Source organism: Salvelinus alpinus, chromosome 5 (assembly GCF_045679555.1).
Source record: "Salvelinus alpinus chromosome 5, SLU_Salpinus.1, whole genome shotgun sequence".
NCBI classification, from domain to species: Eukaryota; Metazoa; Chordata; class Actinopteri; order Salmoniformes; family Salmonidae; genus Salvelinus; species Salvelinus alpinus.
This window is the reverse complement of record NC_092090.1, coordinates 101228446-101251668: the sequence shown is the minus strand read 5'-3', so window position 1 is coordinate 101251668 and position 23223 is coordinate 101228446. Positions and strand designations below refer to the sequence as shown.

Here is a 23223-nt window from a genome sequence, read left to right as displayed (position 1 = left end):
CTCTGGTCTAAAGTAGTGCACTATATAGGGAATAGGGTTCTATAGGGCTCTGGTCAAAAGTAGTGCACTATGTAGGGAATAGGGTGCCATAGGGCTCTGGTCAAAAGTAGTGCACTATGTAGGGAATAGGGTGCCATAGGGCTCTGGTCTAAAGTAGTGCACTATGTAGGGAACAGGGTGGCATGTAAGTCCTGGGTTTTTTCGTGTTCGTCTTCGTCCTTTCAATAAATCATTATGTCATCATACCTCGCTGCGTATTGGTCCACCGATCCTTCTCTCCTCTCCTCGTCCGAGGAAGAGGAAGACGACAGCCGTTACAACTACACAAACCGAAACAGTCCCGTGTAGCGCGACAAACACAGACACGGAAGACAACCACCCACAAACAAACAGTGAGAACATCCTACCTTAATATGGTTCTCAATCAGAGGAAATGTCAAACACCTGCCTCTAATTGAGAACCATATCAGGCAACCCATTTAAACAACATAGAAACACATAACATAGAATGCCCACCCCAACTCACGCCCTGACCAACTAAACATACAAAAATAAGAGAAAACAGGTCAGGAACGTGACACCATCAGTAGGACATGTAGTCGTTCCTGCAAACAAATGGCACTGTAAGGGTTTAAATCAATTCCCTGGTTTTCCCGAAATCCCGGTTGGATGAATCCCGGAATCAGGAGGGAATAAGCAGGAAATCTGTCATCCTCCAACCAGGATTTCTGAGAAGAAAAAAAACTGGAAATTGATTGAAAGTTGCCGTAATTTTGCAACCCTTGTAATGATGTATTTACTAAAATCATGACCTACCTTCTTTACAGTGTGTTCTGTTCTAAGACTGCTGCCTATAGACAAACCAATCAATCAGGGGTAGGCCTAGTGTTGCATAACTTGTTCTGTTCTAAGACTGCTGCCTATAGACAAACCAATCAATCAGCGATAGGCCTAGTGTTGCATAACTTGTTCTGTTCTAAGACTGCTGCCTAAAGACAAACCAATCAATCAGGGGTAGGCCTAGTGTTGCATAACTTGTTCTGTTCTAAGACTGCTGCCTAAAGACAAACCAATCAATCAGGGGTAGGCCTAGTGTTGCATAACTTGTTCTGTTCTAAGACTGCTGCCTATAGACAAACCAATCAATCAGGGGTAGGCCTAGTGTTGCATAACTTGTTCTGTTCTAAGACTGCTGTCTATAGACAAACCAATCAATCAGGGGTAGGCCTAGTGTTGCATACCTTGTTCTGTTCTAAGACTGCTGCCTAAAGACAAACCAATCAATCAGGGGTAGGCCTAGTGTTGCATAACTTGTTCTGTTCTAAGACTGCTGCCTAAAGACAAACCAATCAATCAGGGGTAGGCCTAGTGTTGCATACCTTGCATGTCGGGGCCAGCTGTTGGTCTTCTAACCCCTAGAGGGGAGTGTCTGTGCGTGTAGCGATGGACAGCACCGTTTGTGTTTGACAGGTAAGGGAGACTGTCCTAACAGACTGTCCACACTGGAGGAAGTCTGCTACTGCTGGACACCAACATGACAGCAGTCACAGTATCAAAGCACACCGATGCATGTGAAAACATGTGAAAACATGTGAAAACATGTGAAAACATGTGAAAACATCCCTCCATGTATCAAATGAATTAAGAGAGATGTTCAGTTAAAATGTTATAACAGTGACGGAACATTTCAACATATTTATTAGTGAAACCAAAGTGCTGTAACATATATATATATATATATATTAAATCTAAATATGGTTTTAGTATTTAGTTTAGAAGCTCTGACAAAGTCAAAGAGAACAAGAAACACTTTTCAAAGAGAAAAACTTGAAATCTACTTTGGGAAATCATTTTTTGTTGTTGTTGTTAAATTCTTCCGTTTTCAACGATGTAGCCCACAATGCAATACTGGGGATCATTTTAAGGAGAACAAATTACACTGAACAACATTATAAACGAAACACGTAAAGTGTTGGTCCCATGTTTCATGAGATTAAATAAAAGATCCCAGACATTTTCTATTCGCACAAAAAGCGTATTTCTCTCAAATGTTGTGCACAAATTTGTTAACATCCCTGTTAGTGAGCATTTCTGCTTTGCCAAGATATTCTGTCAACCTGACAGGTGTGGCACATCAAGAAGCTGATTGAACAGCATGGTCATTACATAGGTGCACCTTGTGCTGGGGACAATAAAAGGCCACTCTAACATGTGCAGTTTTGTCACAACGCCACAGATGTCTCAAGTTTTGAGGGAGCGTGCAATTGGCATGCTGACTGCAGGAATGTCCACCAGAGCTGTTGCCAGAGAATTGAATGTTCATTTATCTATCCTAAAACCGCCTCAGATGTCGTTTTAGAGAATTTGGCAGTACGTCCAACCGGCCTCACAACCGCAGACCACGTGTAACCAAGCCAGCCTAGGACATCCACATCCGGCTTCTTCACTTGCGGGATCTGAGACCAGACACCCAGACAGCTGATAAAACAGAGACCAGCCACCCAGACAGCTGATAAAACAGAGACCAGCCACCCAGACAGCTGATGAAACAGAGACCAGATACCCAGACAGCTGATAAAACAGAGACCAGCCAGCCAGACAGCTGATGAAACAGAGACCAGACAGCTGATGAAACAGAGACCAGACACCCAGACAGCTGATGAAGCAGAGACCAGACACCCAGACAACTGATGAAACAGAGACTAGACAGCTGATGAAACAGAGACCAGACACCCAGACAGCTGATGGAACAGAGACCAGCCACCCAGACAGCTGATGAAACAGAGACCAGACACCCAGACAGCTGATGAAACAGAGACCAGACAGCTGATGAAACAGAGACCAGCCAGCCAGACAGCTGATGAAACAGAGACCAGACACCCAGAATGCTGATGAAACAGAGACCAGACAGCTGATGAAACAGAGACCAGCCACCCAGACAGCTGATGAAACAGAGACCAGCCAGCCAGACAGCTGATGAAACAGAGACCAGACACCCAGACAGCTGATGAAACAGAGACCAGACAGCTGATGAAACAGAGACCAGCCAGCCAGACAGCTGATGAAACAGAGACCAGCCAGCCAGACAGCTGATGAAACAGAGACCAGACACCCAGACAGCTGATGAAACAGAGACCAGACAGCTGATGAAACAGAGACCAGACACCCAGAATGCTGATGAAACAGAGACCAGCCACCCAGACAGCTGATGAAACAGAGACCAGACAGCTGATGAAACAGAGACCAGCCACCCAGACAGCTGATGAAACAGAGACCAGCCAGCCAGACAGCTGATGAAACAGAGACCAGACACCCAGACAGCTGATGAAACAGAGACCAGACAGCTGATGAAACAGAGACCAGCCAGCCAGACAGCTGATGAAACAGAGACCAGACACCCAGAATGCTGATGAAACAGAGACCAGACAGCTGATGAAACAGAGACCAGCCACCCAGACAGCTGATGAAACAGAGACCAGCCAGCCAGACAGCTGATGAAACAGAGACCAGACACCCAGACAGCTGATGAAACAGAGACCAGACAGCTGATGAAACAGAGACCAGCCAGCCAGACAGCTGATGAAACAGAGACCAGCCAGCCAGACAGCTGATGAAACAGAGACCAGACACCCAGACAGCTGATGAAACAGAGACCAGACAGCTGATGAAACAGAGACCAGACACCCAGAATGCTGATGAAACAGAGACCAGACAGCTGATGAAACAGAGACCAGCCACCCAGACAGCTGATGAAACAGAGACCAGCCAGCCAGACAGCTGATGAAACAGAGACCAGACACCCAGACAGCTGATGAAACAGAGACCAGACAGCTGATGAAACAGAGACCAGCCAGCCAGACAGCTGATGAAACAGAGACCAGCCAGCCAGACAGCTGATGAAACAGAGACCAGACACCCAGACAGCTGATGAAACAGAGACCAGACAGCTGATGAAACAGAGACCAGACACCCAGAATGCTGATGAAACAGAGACCAGCCACCCAGACAGCTGATGAAACAGAGACCAGACAGCTGATGAAACAGAGACCAGCCACCCAGACAGCTGATGAAACAGAGACCAGCCAGCCAGACAGCTGATGAAACAGAGACCAGCCACCCAGACAGCTGATGAAACAGAGACCAGACACCCAGACAGCTGATGAAACAGAGACCAGACACCCAGACAGCTGATGAAACAGAGACCAGACACCCAGACAGCTGATGAAACAGAGACCAGACTCCCAGAATGCTGATGAAACAGAGACTAGCAGCAGAGAAACTGCAGAGTCTACAAAAATATGTTTACTGTAAAGTCAGAAATGTTACGTACCCGCTGCTTGGAGGCGTGCCTCAGGCCTAGATGGGGCTGACTTCGAGACTGTGGGGAAGAGAGGAAAGCGAGAGAGAGAGAAGAGAGAGAAGAGAGAGAGAAGAGAGAGAGAGAGAAGAGAGAGAGAGAGAGAGAGAGACAGAGACAGAGAGAGAGAGAGAGAGAGAGAGAGAGAGAGAGAGAGAGAGAGAGAGAGAGAGAGAGAGAGAGAGAGAGAGAGAGAGAGAGAGGGGAAAGAGAGAGAGAGAGAGAGAGAGAGGGACAAAGAGACAGAGCGAGAGAGAGAGAGAGAGAGATAGGGGAAAGAGAGAGAGAGAGAGAGAAGTTATAAAAAATGTACTCACAAATTAGAAAGTGGATCGAGATGTGTGAGTCGTGTAATCATGTACAGCATGAGGATAATATTCGTTTATTAACATGTTATCTGTGTACCGTATAATATATAACCCTATAGCCCTACCTGCCGTTAGCATGTATCCTTTGTCCCGATCTTGATTCTTCACCTGATCTTGTCTGTTTACACTTATGAGATCAGAATCAGATTACAATGCGTATTTTAATCGTCTACATTTGTCTACAAAATGTGGGCACAATGTGTGTACGAGATCAGGACGAAGGCTACGTGTCAGAACGGGATATAAACAGGGCTTTTGATACGTAACTTATCTTCTTCCTCTTAGCTCCGTAAGATAATTCTATCTTCCTCTTAGCTCCGTAAGATAATTCTATCTTCCTTTTAGCTCCGTAATATAATTCTATCTTCCTCTTAGCTCCGTAAGATAATTCTATCTTCCTTTTAGCTCCGTAATATAATTCTATCTTCCTTTTAGCTCCGTAATATAATTCTATCTTCCTCTTAGCTCCGTAATATAATTCTATCTTCCTTTTAGCTCCGTAATATAATTCTATCTTCCTCTTAGCTCCGTAAGATAATTCTATCTTCCTCTTAGCTCCGTAAGATAATTCTATCTTCCTCTTAGCTCTGTAAGATAATTCTATCTTCCTCTTAGCTCCGTAAGATAATTCTATCTTCCTTTTAGCTCCGTAAGATAATTCTATCTTCCTCTTAGCTCCGTAATATAATTCTATCTTCCTTTTAGCTCCGTAATATAATTCTATCTTCCTTTTAGCTCCGTAATATAATTCTATCTTCCTCTTAGCTCCGTAATATAATTCTATCTTCCTCTTAGCTCCGTAATATAATTCTATCTTCCTTTTAGCTCCGTAATATAATTCTATCTTCCTCTTAGCTCCGTAATATAATTCTATCTTCCTTTTAGCTCCGTAATATAATTCTATCTTCCTCTTAGCTCCGTAAGATAATTCTATCTTCCTCTTAGCTCCGTAATATAATTCTATCTTCCTTTTAGCTCCGTAATATAATTCTATCTTCCTTTTAGCTCCGTAATATAATTCTATCTTCCTCTTAGCTCCGTAATATAATTCTATCTTCCTTTTAGCTCCGTAATATAATTCTATCTTCCTCTTAGCTCCGTAATATAATTCTATCTTCCTTTTAGCTCCGTAATATAATTCTATCTTCCTCTTAGCTCGGTAAGATAATTCTATCTTCCTCTTAGCTCCGTAAGATAATTCTATCTTCCTCTTAGCTACGTAAGATAATTCTATCTTCCTCTTAGCTCCGTAATATAATTCTATCTTCCTCTTAGCTCCGTAATATAATTCTATCTTCCTCTTAGCTCCGTAAGATAATTCTATCTTCCTTTTAGCCCCGTAATATAATTCTATCTTCCTTTTAGCTCCGTAATATAATTCTATCTTCCTTTTAGCTCCGTAATATAATTCTATCTTCCTTTTAGCTCCGTAAGATAATTCTATCTTCCTCTTAGCTCCGTAATATAATTCTATCTTCCTTTTAGCTCCGTAATATAATTCTATCTTCCTTTTAGCTCCGTAATATAATTCTATCTTCCTTTTAGCTCCGTAAGATAATTCTATCTTCCTCTTAGCTACGTAAGATAATTCTATCTTCCTCTTAGCTCCGTAAGATAATTCTATCTTCCTCTTAGCTTCGTAAGATAATTCTATCTTCCTCTTAGCTCTGTAAGATAATTCTATCTTCCTCTTAGCTTCGTAAGATAATTCTATCTTCCTCTTAGCTTCGTAATATAATTCTATCTTCCTCTTAGCCCCGTAATATAATTCTATCTTCCTCTTAGCTCCGTAAGATAATTCTATCTTCCTCTTAGCTTCGTAATATAATTCTATCTTCCTTTTAGCTCCGTAATATAATTCTATCTTCCTTTTAGCTCCGTAATATAATTCTATCTTCCTTTTAGCTCCGTAATATAATTCTATCTTCCTTTTAGCTCCGTAATATAATTCTATCTTCCTCTTAGCTCCGTAAGATAATTCTATTTTCCTTTTAGCTCCGTAATATAATTCTATCTTCCTTTTAGCTCCGTAATATAATTCTATCTTCCTTTTAGCTCCGTAATATAATTCTATCTTCCTTTTAGCTCCGTAAGATAATTCTATCTTCCTCTTAGCTCCGTAAGATAATTCTATCTTCCTCTTAGCTACGTAAGATAATTCTATCTTCCTCTTAGCTACGTAAGATAATTCTATCTTCCTCTTAGCTACGTAAGATAATTCTATCTTCCTCTTAGCTCCGTAAGATAATTCTATCTTCCTCTTAGCTTCGTAAGATAATTCTATCTTCCTCTTAGCTCTGTAAGATAATTCTATCTTCCTCTTAGCTTCGTAAGATAATTCTATCTTCCTCTTAGCTCCGTAAGATAATTCTATCTTCCTCTTAGCTACGTAAGATAATTCTATCTTCCTCTTAGCTCTGTAAGATAATTCTATCTTCCTCTTAGCTTCGTAAGATAATTCTATCTTCCTCTTAGCTCCGTAAGATAATTCTATCTTCCTCTTAGCTACGTAAGATAATTCTATCTTCCTCTTAGCTCTGTAAGATAATTCTATCTTCCTTTTAGCTCCGTAATATAATTCTATCTTCCTTTTAGCTCCGTAATATAATTCTATCTTCCTTTTAGCTCCGTAATATAATTCTATCTTCCTCTTAGCTCCGTAAGATAATTCTATCTTCCTCTTAGCTACGTAATTTAATTCTATCTTCCTTTTAGCTCCGTAAGATAATTCTATCTTCCTCTTAGCTTCGTAATATAATTCTATCTTCCTTTTAGCTCCGTAATATAATTCTATCTTCCTTTTAGCTCCGTAATATAATTCTATCTTCCTTTTAGCTCCGTAATATAATTCTATCTTCCTTTTAGCTCCGTAATATAATTCTATCTTCCTCTTAGCTCCGTAAGATAATTCTATCTTCCTTTTAGCTCCGTAATATAATTCTATCTTCCTTTTAGCTCCGTAATATAATTCTATCTTCCTTTTAGCTCCGTAATATAATTCTATCTTCCTCTTAGCTCCGTAATATAATTCTATCTTCCTTTTAGCTCCGTAATATAATTCTATCTTCCTTTTAGCTCCGTAAGATAATTCTATCTTCCTCTTAGCTCCGTAAGATAATTCTATCTTCCTCTTAGCTCCGTAATATAATTCTATCTTCCTTTTAGCTCCGTAATATAATTCTATCTTCCTTTTAGCTCCGTAAGATAATTCTATCTTCCTCTTAGCTCCGTAAGATAATTCTATCTTCCTCTTAGCTACGTAAGATAATTCTATCTTCCTCTTAGCTACGTAAGATAATTCTATCTTCCTCTTAGCTACGTAAGATAATTCTATCTTCCTCTTAGCTCTGTAAGATAATTCTATCTTCCTTTTAGCTCCGTAAGATAATTCTATCTTCCTCTTAGCTACGTAAGATAATTCTATCTTCCTCTTAGCCCTGTAAGATAATTCTATCTTCCTCTTAGCTTCGTAAGATAATTCTATCTTCCTCTTAGCTTCGTAAGATAATTCTATCTTCCTCTTAGCTCTGTAAGATAATTCTATCTTCCTCTTAGCTTCGTAAGATAATTCTATCTTCCTCTTAGCTTCGTAAGATAATTCTATCTTCCTCTTAGCTCCGTAAGATAATTCTATCTTCCTCTTAGCTTCGTAAGATAATTCTATCTTCCTCTTAGCTCCGTAAGATAATTCTATCTTCCTCTTAGCTCCGTAAGATAATTCTATCTTCCTCTGGTTGGCGCGCTTGATTCATATTAAATCCTGGCTGGTTTAATTCTAACCATCAACGATCAGCTCTATTCAAGGATCACCATATTAGACTGAGCCTAAATATATTACACACACACACACACACCACACAGACACACACACACACACACACACACACACACACACACATACACACACACATACACACACACACACACACACACACACACACACACACACACACACACACACACACACACACACACACACACACACACACACACAAACACACACACACACACACACACACACACACACACACACACACACACACACACACACACACACACACACACACACACACACACATTGAAGCTCTATTAGCTCTAGTGAAGGACCCCCCCCCCCGTCTTAGACTTTGAGCCTTGTTGGGGGAATTCTAATGAATGATTCAGAACACAGGAATCCCCTGAGCCTTGTTTAGTAAAACAGTGAAATGTCTGTCATAAATCTGTAAAACATCTTCAGGAGGAAGACATTTTACGAGGCCGTGCCATCTGGAGAGATGGAAGTATCCCCAGATGGTGTGTCCGTCCGTCCGTCCGCCTGCCTGCCTGCCTGCCTGTCTGCCTGCCTGCCTGCCTGCCACCCTGCCACCCTGCCTGCCTGCCTGTCTGCCTGCCTGTCTGTCTGCCTGTCTGTCTGCGGTGATGGAACCAGGACAGCTGACCAGCTCTAAGTATTGTCATTAGTTATGCACTGTTTGAGTTCAATGCAATCAGCGTTATAAGCACTATAAGTGTCACGGCCGTCGAATGAAGAGTACCAAAGCGCAGCGTGGTGAGCGTACATATTCCTCTTTATTAGAAATGACGCCGACAAAAACAATACACAATACAAAAAACAACCGTGAAGCTTAAGGGCTATAGTACCACAAACAAAGACAACTTCCCACACTGAAAGGAGGGGAAAAGGGCTACCTAAGTATGGTTCCCAATCAGAGACAACGATAGACAGCTGTCCCTGATTGAGAACCCTACCCGGCCAAAACATAGAAATACAAATAATAGAACTAAAGAACATAGAATGCCCACCACAAATCACACCCTGACCAAACCCAAAATAGAGACATAAAAAGCTCTCTAAGGTCAGGCAATAAGACTCATTGAAGATTAAGCCGACATGCACAGGGGTTTTTACCATAGATGGGATCTCTGCGAACGTCAGGGAAAATGCCTTTTAGTAGATACACTGTCATCTAGTGACCTCTAGTGTGACTCGGATTTAATTGATAGATGTGTGGAATGTAATGTATATATGTCTGCAGTGTGGTCTTTATAAATGTGTCTGCAGTGTGGTCTTTATAAATGTGTCTGCAGTGTGGTCTTTATAAATGTGTCTGCAGTGGGGTCTTTATAAATGTGTCTGCAGTGTGGTCTTTATAAATGTGTCTGCAGTGTGGTCTTTTTAAATGTGTCTGCAGTGTGGTCTTTATAAATGTGTCTGCAGTTTGGTCTTTATAAATGTGTCTGCAGTGTGGTCATTATAAATGTGTCTGCAGTGTGGTCTTTATAAATGTGTCTGCAGTGTGGTCTTTATAAATGTGTCTGCAGTGTGGTCTTTATAAATGTGTCTGCAGTGTGGTCATTATAAATGTGTCTGCAGTGTGGTCTTTATAAATGTGTCTGCAGTGTGGTCTTTATAAATGTGTCTGCAGTGTGGTCTTTATAAATGTGTCTGCAGTGTGGTCTTTATAAATGTGTCTGCAGTGTGGTCATTATAAATGTGTCTGCAGTGTGGTCTTTTTAAATGTGTCTGCAGTGTGGTCTTTATAAAGTGTGTTTGGGAAGGCCTGTTTGTGATTCCAGTGCATCACATTTCAATCCTGATGAAAGCAGCGTTGTGTTGTCACACTCACCAGCGGAGGAGCTATCAAACAGACTACGATACAGTCAGGTTCTCACCAACCAGCTGAGGAGCTATCAAACAGACTACGATACAGTCAGGTTGTCACCAACCAGCAGAGGAGCTATCAAACAGACTACGATACAGTCAGGTTCTCACCAACCAGCTGAGGAGCTATCAAACAGACTACGATACAGTCAGGTTGTCACCAACCAGCGGAGGAGCTATCAAACAGACTACGATACAGTCAGGTTGTCACCAACCAGCAGAGGAGCTATCAAACAGACTACGATACAGTCAGGTTCTCACCAACCAGCTGAGGAGCTATCAAACAGACTACGATACAGTCAGGTTGTCACCAACCAGCGGAGGAGCTATCAAACAGACTACGATACAGTCAGGTTCTCACCAACCAGCTGAGGAGCTATCAAACAGACTACGAGCAGCTAGGGGACGATAAGCAGCTAGGGGGACGATAAGCAGCTAGGGGACGAGAAGCAGCTAGGGGACGAGAAGCAGCTAGGGGACGAGAAGCAGCTAGGGGACGAGAAGGATTTACAGCCCTGCAGGAATCTTCAGAGCCTATGCTCCCGGACTCTTCTCCCAGCCTAAAACGTTCTGTATTTAGGCAAGAGCTTCCACAGTAAAACGCTATAAAGATAATATTTCCTAGATTTAAATCATATTCCAACTCCTTACTAATGTCATGGTATATATAGCTGGATTCCTTTATTTCCAGAAACACAGATCCTTATTCAATTAACTAAACAGATGCAAAAAAAAAATCCTCAATCAATTAACCTAATTAAGAACCAATTAACCTAATTAAGAACCAATTAACCTAATTAAGAACCAATTAACCTAATTAAGAACCTCAAAGTAAAACAACATGTAATGATGACGAAGAATCCAGAACAACACAAGCATGATACCCGTGTAGAGTTCTCCCCAAAGACTGTTAGAGGGACGCTGCATCACCTTGTGGAATGGCTGCGCCATTATGTAAAAATATTATATACAGTACCAGTCAAAAGTTTGGCCACACCTACTCATTTAAGGGTTTTTCTTCATTTTTTTTCTTTTTTTTTCTACATTGTAGAATAATAGTGAAGACATCAAAACTATGAACTAACACATATGAGGTCATGTAGTAACAAAAAAAAGTGTTAAACATACAAAAAATATTTAATATTCTTCAAAGTAGCCACCCTTTTCCTTGATGACAGCTTTGCACACTCTTGGCATTCTCTCAACCAGCTTCACCTGGAATGCTTTTCCAACAGTTTTGAACAAGTTCCCACAAATGCTAAGCACTTCTTGGATGCCTTTCCTCAGTTTAACAAGGCACACCTGTTAATTGAAATACATTCTAGGTTACTACATCATGAAGCTGGTTGAGAGAATGTCAAGTGTGCAAAGCTGTGTTATATGTGTTATTTTGCTTTTGACTGGTACTGTATTTTACTTTATCTGTTATTTAAGGCCATTTTTGCTTGAGATTGCAGAAAATGGCAATTGCAGGTGTTCAAAAAGGGGGGAACTGCCCCCCCCCCCCCCCCTCCTGCGTGTCCTTGAAGATCCCTTGTTGTCTGGCGAAAGTCTACCACTCGTCTGTCTCTGTCTCTGTCTCTCTCTCTCTCTCTCTCTCTCTCTCTCTCTCACAGCTGTACTACACATAGCTATAATACACAGTTATACTGCACACAGCTATAGTACACAGTTATACTACACACAGCTATACTACACAGTTATACTCACACATATACTACACAAATAACTGTGTAGTATAGCTCTGTGAAGTATAACTGTGTAGTATAGCTCTGTGAAGTATAACTGTGTAGTATAACTGTGTAGTATAACTGTGTAGTATAACTGTGTAGTATAGCTCTGTGAAGTATAACTGTGTAGTATAACTGTGTAGTATAACTGTGTAGTATAACTGTGTAGTATAACTGTGTAGTATAGCTCTGTGAAGTATAACTGTGTAGTATAACTGTGTAGTATAACTGTGTAGTATAACTGTGTAGTATAGCTGTGTAGTATAACTGTGTAGTATAGCTGTGTAGTATAGCTCTGTGTAGTATAACTGTGTAGTATAACTGTGTAGTATAGCTATGTGTCGTATAGCTCTGTGTAGTATAACTGTGTAGTATAGCTCTGTGTAGTATAACTGTGTAGTATAACTGTGAAATATAACTGTGTAGTATAACTGTGTAGTATAACTGTGTAGTATAGCTGTACATGCAGATGCAAGTACAGAGGTTAGAATCATATCTATTCACTCAGAAATATCCTCTTCCCCATGACCTGCTTCCCTCTGTCTTCCTGGGAAAACCCACTATCGGCCCCTCCCTTTTTACTGTCATGCTGATATAGAGGTCAGCATTGTGTGTGTGTGGTTGTCAAGACTACGAAGCTGAATCCACGTTCTTATCTCCCCTCTGTAACAGACGTGTGACAGCCTGCGGACTCCTCCCCGTACGGCCTGTATTTGTCTGTCACAGGCGGCTGGTGGCCACCTTCATTGGGGAGTACAGCTCATAGTAATGAGGCTGGAACGGTGTAAATGGAATGGTATGAAATACATGACATGCATGGTTTCCATGTGCTTAGATACCATTCCATTTACTATTATGAGCTGACCTCCCCTCACCAGCCTCCTGTGATAGTCGAATCAAATGAGTTGAGTTCAGTCAATCATCCTGATGAGCCCTTCCCATCTGTAGATGGTTTAAATGCTGGCAGCAACAACGGCACGGTGTTAAAGAGAGGTTTATTTCAGTAGGCGAGAGGAGAATTAACGGGTCACCAATACTACAACAACAACAAAAAGGCTCTAGTTTTGTCTAATCTTGATTATTGTCCCGGTCGTGTGGTCCAGCGCTGAACGGGAAAGACCTAGTAAAGCTGCAGCTGACCCAGAACAGAGCGGCACGTCTTGCTCTTCATTGTAATCAGAGAGCTGATATAAATACTATGCTGACAGTCTCTCTTGATTAAGAGTTGAGGAGAGACTGACTGTATCACTTCTTCTTTTTATAAGAAACCTTAATGTGTTGGATATCCCAACTTGTTTGCATAGTCAACTTACACACAGCTCTGACACACACACGTACCCCACCAGACATGCCACCAGGGGTCTTTTCACAGTCCCCAAATCCAGAACAAATTCAAGAAAGCGTACAGTATTATATAGAGCCCTTATTGCATGGAACTTCCTTCCATCTCATATTGCTCAAATAAACAACCTGGTTTAAAAACAGGTAAAGCAACACCTCATGGCACAACGCCTCTCCCCTATTTGACCTAGATAGTTTGTGTGTATGCATTGATACGTAGGCTACGTGTGCCTTTTTAAACATGTATGTAGTTCTGTCCTTGAGCTGTTCTTGTCTATTAATGTTCTGTATTATGTCATTCTGTATTATGTTTCATGTTTTGTGTGGGACCCCAGGAAGAGAAGCTGTGTTACGTCCGTCGTCAAAAGAATGAGACCAAAGCGCAGCATGGAAAATGTTTAATACTGAACTCCGACAAAACAACAAAATATAAAAACCGAACGTAAAGTTCTGCATGGCTAGACAGCAACTATGCAAAAACAAGATCCCAACAAACTAAAGGTGGAAAAAAGGCTGCCTAAGTATGATCCCCAATCAGAGACAACGATAGACAGCTGCCTCTGATTGGGAACCACACCCGGCCAAAACAAAGAAATAGAAAACTAGAATGCCCACCCAAATCACACCCTGACCTGACCAAATAGAGAATAAAAAATGCTCTCTAAGGTCAAGGCGTGACACACTGCTGCTTTTGCAACAGCTAATGGGGATCCTAATAAAATATCAAATACCAAAAATGACCATCTGGATGTCACCGTGACAATGAACTAACTAAAGACAAGCCGGTGCGAACGAATGCCCAGTGCAATGGTGTTGTCACTGCACCAGGCAGCTAGCTGTATGTCGCTAACGTGGACAATTTTGTTCCATCCCACTTGATTTTGTTTCTGGTAGTATAGCAATTGATATGGTGAAAACAATGTGTGTGGAGCGCGAGGGAACAGAAACTCACATCAATACCTTTGTCAGATAGCACTGTTGAACGGAAAAAAATGTATGCTTTTGCTAGCAATCAAGAGGAAACTCTGACTGAACGAATCAAAAACTGCCCACCTTATGCTCTCCAAATGGACGTTAGTTGTGAGGCCCGAGGTGCCCCGTGCATTGACTTTTGTTCGCTATACATGTCAGCGGATGTTATTCACAAGGACATATTGTTCTGTCTCCCAAGCATGAAACAGCACACGGGGATGTTCGGTGTGCTGCGTGGCTATATTGATGAAAAACAGGATTCCATGGGATCGAATGGTGGACTTTGGCACAAATAGGGCTCTGTCTATGGGGCGGTAGCCTAGCCTAGCGGGTAGAGTGGAGGGGACGCAGCGTAGCCTAGCGGTTAGAGTGGAGGGGCGGCAGCGTAGCCTAGCGGTTAGAATGGAGGGGTGGCAGCGTAACCTAGCGGTTAGAGTGGAGGGGCGGCAGCGTAGCCTAGCGGTTAGAGTGGAGGGGCGGCAGCGTAGCCTAGCGGTTAGAGTGGAGGGGCGGCAGCGTAGCCTAGTGGTTAGAGTGAAGGGGCGGCAGCGTAGCCTAGCGGTTAGAGTGGAGGGGCGGCAGCGTAGCCTAGCGGGTAGAGTGGAGGGGCGGCAGCGTAGCCTAGCGGTTAGAGTGGAGGGGCGGCAGCGTAGCCTAGCAGGTAGAGTGGAGGGGCGGCAGCGTAGCCTAGCGGGTAGAGTGGAGGGGCGGCAGCGTAGCCTAGCGGGTAGAGTGGAGGGGCGGCAGCGTAGCCTAGCGGTTAGAGTGGATGGGCGGCAGCGTAGCCTAGCGGTTAGAGCGTTTGGCCAGTAGCCGAAAGGTTGCTGGATCGAATCCTCGAGCTGACAAGGTAAAAATCTGTCGTTCTGCCCCCTGAACAAGGCAGTTAACCCACCGTTCCCCGGTAGGCCGTCATTGTAAATAATAATTTGTTCTTAACTGAATTGCCTAGTTAAGTAAAGGTTAATTTAAATATGGTGGGGCAGGCCTCTGCACTCTAGTGACGAATGTTCTCGCTCTGCCTACGTTATGGACAACGTTGTTGAGAGAAACTGGCGGCAACAGAGCAGAGCACAGAACTCAGAGATATACTGCAGCAGGTAACTTTGATTATAAAGCACATCCACTGTGTTGCACACCTGATCTCAAAACTATGTGGAGATATGAGATCAGAGCATTAGCACGTTCTATATCATACCGAGGCTTGATGGTTATTGAGGCGGAGCATTGGGAAAGATTATTCACATTGAGAGAGGAACTGTTGTCCTTCACAATGGATGTAAATAAAACAATAAAAATGGTCTCCTTGCCGAGGTTTGAGTGTTTCAAATCTCTCATCCATTGATGTCACAGCAGAGTCGACCACAATGCTGAAGTAGTTGTCTTCAAGGTTTTTCAGTGCGTCAGTAATCAGGAGCATCATAGCTGAAATGCCTCTTGCTGTTTCTCAGTCTCTTCTCTTTCAGAACGGCCTCTACATTAATTTCTTTACAAATGCTTTTGGCTGTTGTCTGGGCCTCAGAGAATCCAGTTTCCTGGTATGTAGTGAGGGAGGCCTTTGCACTTGAGATTAAATTCACTGCGATCTCCAACTGCATTGAGGCGGATTAGAGGAGCGTGTTCACATTGTTTGTCATTGTCAGTATCTCACACCATACGACACAGCAAATCAAGAGACGGTAGGACCCAACTTCCTCTGCAAGTGCTTGTGCCTCCACTTTGGCCACAGGATCGTTGATCGTCTGTCTGGCTTCCAGTAATACCTCCCGAACCTCAGAAGCCTGATACCTGATTGCATGAACACTTTGGAGCCTACTCTCCCATCTTGTGTCACTCCATGACTTCACGGTTATGTTCACGTGTTTCTTCAAAACACTCCATCTTTGTTTGCCAGCTGAAAAGTAGGTGAAGCGCTTTTGCACATGCCCCCCAAAAAACTGCATCTCTTTTGAAGATTTGGCAGCATCTGCAACGACAAGGTGTGGAGTATGAGCTCCACATGGGACGAACACGGCTCTGGGATGTTTTTGGGAGCAGTCTGGCTTGTACTCCTTGGTGTTTGCCCTTCATGTTGGCCCCATTATCATAAGCTTTTGCCCTCTGCAATCTTCAAATGGAATCTTCAGCTCGTCCAGCTTATCTAAGATGATAGTGGACAGATTCAAGCCGATTGTAAACCTCAACATTCACAAAGCCCAAGGAAGTGATCCTTGATCTCTGGCTTTCCCTTTAATAAAGCCACGCTTCTCAGAATAATGGACATTTTTGTTTCCTGGTGACTAATGTCAGGTGTACAGTCCAAGATAATTGGAGAAGTACTTTGAGTCTCTTACTTGAGTCACTATTTCTTCCAGAATCGTGTAACTCACAATCTGTATCAGCTCATTCTGTATGCGCTTCCCAAGGTAATGAGCATGTCTCTCCATCTTTCATTTTGCGAGAGATGATTTTCCACAACGGGGTCAAATTTTTGCCAGTAATTCAACCTATTTTATGAAATTTCCATTATCTGGTTGGAAAAGTTTGTTTGATAAATGCTAGGTTTCCTTCAGCCAGAGACTGGGTGATACTTATTAAACGAGTAAGAACATCCACCATCTCTTTCTTTCAGCCTCCAACATTGTAATTTGTATCTGGTCAAGAGTCTGTCCCCGACTTAGGCGCAGATCAAGTTCTCTCCACTTAATCATATTGTCTGTGTGTTCAGGACTACCCTCATGATGTTTCAGAACGGTGTTGATATTTGACCAGTCATTCACACCTTCCTTAATTATTTTGTAGCCTTCCTTCTTCTTCTCTTTTCGTGACCAGAAGGATAGTTCCGCTTCATCCTCTCATCCAAGCTGTAAACGTTAACACCCCCTCCGACACGAGGGTGGAGGCGGGGCCCTTGCGTAATTTGCGGGGCCCTGAGCAACTTGCGTAGTGAGCGTATAGGGCCACCCGGCTCTGCACATGAGTGACGACTGCTCACCTCCAACGCTTGGAAGAGCACTTTGGAACCTACTTCCCAATCCGTTTCACTGTGATCCTGGCTCAGTTGACATGCCGCTAAGTGAAATTAAACAGCTGATTCGAGCTGTCATGTGACAGACAACGTATTCACGGGTCACTACGGAGGAGTTTTGGTTCCTGACTCAAAGGGAAAACCCGGGCCGCCTCCATCTGAGACCCTTTGTCAGCTCATATCTGTGTGAAGCTGGATTCAGTGCTCTAGTCTGCATTAAAACCATGAAAACCAAACATCGATCCAGGTTAGATGTGACCGCGGAGATGAGGTGCGTACTGTGGACCACGGGCCCCTGTCTTTGAGAAGCTCCAACGTGACATGCATACAGCCACACCCATCTCATTAGTGGGGGGTGAGTTAAGATACATGATGTTAGACTCATTTGACTATCATCATAGCCCCACATTAACAGTATGTGATGGTGAGTTGAGAAGACAATCAGAAATACTGTTAGAATGTTTTTTCACTTGACTGTCATAGACCCAAATAAAATAAAAAAGTAAAAATGGTCTGTTAATTATATAATTGTTTTCACATGGTTTGGGGTTGGGAGAATGATCAGATATCAAAATGGGGTTGTGGGACAAAAAGTTAGGGAACCCCTGGAATAGACTCTCCAGTCTGTGTTGACCAATCACAGCTCAGCAGCAGTTGGTCATGTGTTGAGGAGTGCCCTCTAGTGGCTGACTGTTGGGTTTATCAACCTACAGGCCATAGGGAGGATTTGGATTATATTTCTTTATAGATGTAGAAATACTTGGATATTGAGTCATGAGAGAGAGAGATGGCAGTACAGTGTATGAAAAGCGTACCTGCAGAGAAACCCTCCCTGACGAGCTCGTTAAGTATGAGTGGCACCCGGTTCTTCCGATGCATCGCCCTGGTCGTTTCCTACTCTACATACACACAGACATCTTGTTAATATTTTTATTTGTAACCTTTATTTAACTAGGCAAGTCAGTTAAGAACAAACACCCGGCAAAACCCGGACAACGCTGGGCCAATTGTGCGCCGCCCTACGGGACTCCCAATCACGACCGTTTGTGATGGAGCCTGGATTCGAACCAGGGTGTCTGTAGTGACGCCTCAAGCACTGAGATGCAGTGCCTTCGACCGCTGCACCACTCGTGATAATTAATGAGATACGTGCAGATGAAGTGTTGTGCTGTATGCTGCTGTGTACAGAGACAGTAGTCTCATGGGGAACAGGATTGTTTGAGATTACAACTCTAAGCTTTCTCTAATTCCCATATTAACTATTCAATCTGCTAACTCAGACAGACAGACAGACGGACAGATTTCTCTAATTCCCATATTAACTATTCAATCTGCTAACTCAGACAGACAGACGGACAGATTTCTCTAATTCCCATATTAACTATTCAATCTGCTAACTCAGACAGACAGACGGACAGATTTCTCTCACCATCCGACTTCCCAGACAGTACAATTGCTACATTGAGGAAGTGACTGCTATTCTCACAACGTGTGTGCGTGTTAGGGTTTCCGTTAGCCTGTAATTCCCACACTTTTTGTCCACTTACAAATGAAAATCCAATAAATAAAAATTGTTGCCGACCAAACTGTCCGGGAGAATAAAAATCCCATGGCAAAATAATGCTTTTCATTTATTGATGGAAATACAACTTACATGTCGATCTATAGCCCTGAAACTCAACTCTGGACCTCAAAGCCATTTTCCCACTGTTCCCCTCTAAACAGGGACTGATTCAGACCTGGGATACCCGGCGGGTGCAATTAATTATCAGGTAGAACAGAAAACCAGCAGGCTCCGGGACCTCGTAGGGTCAGTGGAATTAAATTGCCGCGTGTGTATTTTTGTTAGTCGTTGTGTATTTTATTTATTACACACCCACATTTATTACACGCCCACGCATACAGAGCCTATTGAACAGAATAGGCTACCATCTGTCAGACAGAGAGAGAGCTGCTGCTGCAGCCCACACTATACAGAGCCTATTGAAAGGAAAGGGGAAAGGGGGATACCTAGTCAGTTGTACAACTGAATGCATTCAACTGAAATGTGTCTTCCGCATTGAACCCAGCCCTTCTGAATCAGAGAGGGGGGGGGCTATTGAGCAGAATAGCAGAATAATACCTGCTGCTGCTGCTCCTCAAACAGCTGTCAGACAGAGAGAGAGCTGCTGCTCCTCAAACAGCTGTCAGACAGAGAGAGAGCTGCTGCTCCTCAAACAGCTGTCAGACAGAGAGAGAGCTGCTGCTCCTCAAACAGCTGTCAGATAGAGAGAGAGCTGCTGCTCCTCAAACAGCTGTCAGACAGAGAGAGAGCTGCTGCTCCTCAAACAGCTGTCAGACAGAGAGAGAGCTGCTGCTTCTCAAACAGCTGTCAGACAGGGAGAGAGCTGCTGCTGCTGCTCCTCAAACAGCTGTCAGACAAAGAGAGAGCTGCTGCTCCTCAAACAGCTGTCAGACAGAGAGAGAGCTGCTGCTCCTCAAACAGCTGTCAGACAGAGAGAGAGCTGCTGCTCCTCAAACAGCTGTCAGACAGAGAGAGAGCTGCTGCTCCTCAAACAGCTGTCAGACAGAGAGAGAGCTGCTGCTCCTCAAACAGCTGTCAGACAGAGAGAGAGCTGCTGCTCCTCAAACAGCTGTCAGACAGAAAGAGAGCTGCTGCTCCTCAAACAGCTGTCAGACAGGGAGAGAGCTGCTGCTGCTGCTCCTCAAACAGCTGTCAGACAGAGAGAGAGCTGCTGCTCCTCAAACAGCTGTCAGACAGAGAGAGAGCTGCTGCTCCTCAAACAGCTGTCAGACAGAGAGAGAGCTGCTGCTCCTCAAACAGCTGTCAGACAGAGAGAGAGCTGCTGCTCCTCAAACAGCTGTCAGACAGAGAGAGAGCTGCTGCTCCTCAAACAGCTGTCAGACAGAGAGAGAGCTGCTGCTCCTCAAACAGCTGTCAGACAGAGAGAGAGCTGCTGCTCCTCAAACAGCTGTCAGACAGAGAGAGAGCTGCTGCTCCTCAAACAGCTGTCAGACAGAGAGAGAGCTGCTGCTCCTCAAACAGCTGTCAGACAGAGAGAGAGCTGCTGCTCCTCAAACAGCTGTCAGACAGAGAGAGAGCTGCTGCTCCTCAAACAGCTGTCAGACAGAGAGAGAGCTGCTGCTCCTCAAACAGCTGTCAGACAGAGAGAGAGCTGCTGCTCCTCAAACAACTGTCAGACAAAGAGAGAGCTGCTGCTCCTCAAACAGCTGTCAGACAGAGAGAGAGCTGCTGCTCCTCAAACAGCTGTCAGACAGAGAGAGAGCTGCTGCTCCTCAAACAGCTGTCAGACAGAGAGAGAGCTGCTGCTCCTCAAACAGCTGTCAGACAGAGAGAGAGCTGCTGCTCCTCAAACAGCTGTCAGACAGAGAGAGAGCTGCTGCTCCTCAAACAGCTGTCAGACAGAGAGAGAGCTGCTGCTCCTCAAACAGCTGTCAGACAGAGAGAGAGCTGCTGCTCCTCAAACAGCTGTCAGACAGAAAGAGAGCTGCTGCTCCTCAAACAGCTGTCAGACAGAGAGAGAGCTGCTGCTCCTCAAACAGCTGTCAGACAGAGAGAGAGCTGCTGCTCCTCAAACAGCTGTCAGACAGAGAGAGAGCTGCTGCTCCTCAATACAGCTGTCAGACAGAGAGAGAGCTGCTGCTCCTCAAACAGCTGTCAGACAGAGAGAGAGCTGCTGCTCCTCAAACAGCTGTCAGACAGAGAGAGAGCTGCTGCTCCTCAAACAGCTGTCAGACAGAGAGAGAGCTGCTGCTCCTCAAACAGCTGTCAGACAGAGAGAGAGCTGCTGCTCCTCAAACAGCTGTCAGACAGAGAGAGAGATGCTGCTCCTCAAACAGCTGTCAGACAGAGAGAGAGCTGCTGCTCCTCAAACAGCTGTCAGACAGAGAGAGCTGCTGCTCCTCAAACAGCTGTCAGACAGAGAGAGAGCTGCTGCTCCTCAAACAGCTGTCAGACAGAGAGAGAGCTGCTGCTCCTCAAACAGCTGTCAGACAGAGAGAGAGCTGCTGCTCCTCAAACAGCTGTCAGACAGAGAGAGAGCTGCTGCTCCTCAAACAGCTGTCAGACAGAGAGAGAGCTGCTGCTCCTCAAACAGCTGTCAGACAGAGAGAGAGCTGCTGCTCCTCAAACAGCTGTCAGACAGAGAGAGAGCTGCTGCTCCTCAAACAGCTGTCAGACAGAGAGAGAGCTGCTGCTCCTCAAACAGCTGTCAGACAGAGAGAGAGCTGCTGCTCCTCAAACAGCTGTCAGACAGAGAGAGAGCTGCTGCTCCTCAAACAGCTGTCAGACAGAGAGAGAGCTGCTGCTCCTCAAACAGCTGTCAGACAGAGAGAGAGCTGCTGCTCCTCAAACAGCTGTCAGACAGAGAGAGAGCTGCTGCTCCTCAAACAGCTGTCAGACAGAGAGAGAGCTGCTGCTCCTCAAACAGCTGTCAGACAGAGAGAGAGCTGCTGCTCCTCAAACAGCTGTCAGACAGAGAGAGAGCTGCTGCTCCTCAAACAGCTGTCAGACAGAGAGAGAGCTGCTGCTCCTCAAACAGCTGTCAGACAGAGAGAGCTGCTGCTCCTCAAACAGCTGTCAGACAGAGAGAGAGCTGCTGCTCCTCAAACAGCTGTCAGACAGAGAGAGAGCTGCTGCTCCTCAAACAGCTGTCAGACAGAGAGAGAGCTGCTGCTCCTCAAACAGCTGTCAGACAGAGAGAGAGCTGCTGCTCCTCAAACAGCTGTCAGACAGAGAGAGAGCTGCTGCTCCTCAAACAGCTGTCAGACAGAGAGAGAGCTGCTGCTCCTCAAACAGCTGTCAGACAGAGAGAGAGCTGCTGCTCCTCAAACAGCTGTCAGACAGAGAGAGAGCTGCTGCTCCTCAAACAGCTGTCAGACAGAGAGAGAGCTGCTGCTCCTCAAACAGCTGTCAGACAGAGAGAGAGCTGCTGCTCCTCAAACAGCTGTCAGACAGAGAGAGAGCTGCTGCTCCTCAAACAGCTGTCAGACAGAGAGAGAGCTGCTGCTCCTCAAACAGCTGTCAGACAGAGAGAGAGCTGCTGCTCCTCAAACAGCTGTCAGACAGAGAGAGAGCTGCTGCTCCTCAAACAGCTGTCAGACAGAGAGAGAGCTGCTGCTCCTCAAACAGCTGTCAGACAGAGAGAGAGCTGCTGCTCCTCAAACAGCTGTCAGACAGAGAGAGAGCTGCTGCTCCTCAAACAGCTGTCAGACAGAGAGAGAGCTGCTGCTCCTCAAACAGCTGTCAGACAGAGAGAGAGCTGCTGCTCCTCAAACAGCTGTCAGACAGAGAGAGAGCTGCTGCTCCTCAAACAGCTGTCAGACAGAGAGAGAGCTGCTGCTCCTCAAACAGCTGTCAGACAGAGAGAGAGCTGCTGCTCCTCAAACAGCTGTCAGACAGAGAGAGAGCTGCTGCTCCTCAAACAGCTGTCAGACAGAGAGAGAGCTGCTGCTCCTCAAACAGCTGTCAGACAGAGAGAGAGCTGCTGCTCCTCAAACAGCTGTCAGACAGAGAGACGAAACAGCTGTCCAGGCTGCTGCTCCTCAAACAGCTGTCAGACAGAGAGAGAGCTGCTGCTCCTCATACAGCTGTCAGACAGACGAGAGAGCTGCTGCTCCTCAAACAGCTGTCAGACAGAGAGAGAGCTGCTGCTCCTGTTGCTTAGGCAACGGTAGGCAGGATGTCAGACAGAGAGAGAGCTGCTGCTCCTGTTGCTTAGGCAACGGTAGGCAGGATGTCAGACAGAGAGAGAGCTGCTGCTCCT

At 44.6% G+C, this 23223-nt stretch overlaps 1 protein-coding gene across 3 annotated transcripts in view; it reads right to left on the bottom strand.

The window, feature by feature from the left end:
- The window catches only part of LOC139577352 (ras-GEF domain-containing family member 1B-A-like), a 160085-nt gene that overhangs the window by 105926 nt on the left and 30936 nt on the right, over positions 1–23223 (bottom strand). For 2 of the 3 annotated variants that reach the window (XM_071404404.1, XM_071404405.1), the window contains exon 2: positions 4331–4378. In XM_071404404.1, the coding sequence (XP_071260505.1) occupies positions 4331–4378 (48 nt within the window). Of the gene's footprint in view, positions 1–246; positions 1654–4330; positions 4379–23223 lie in introns of those variants that run through there. The other variant, XM_071404406.1, reaches the window with a different exon arrangement.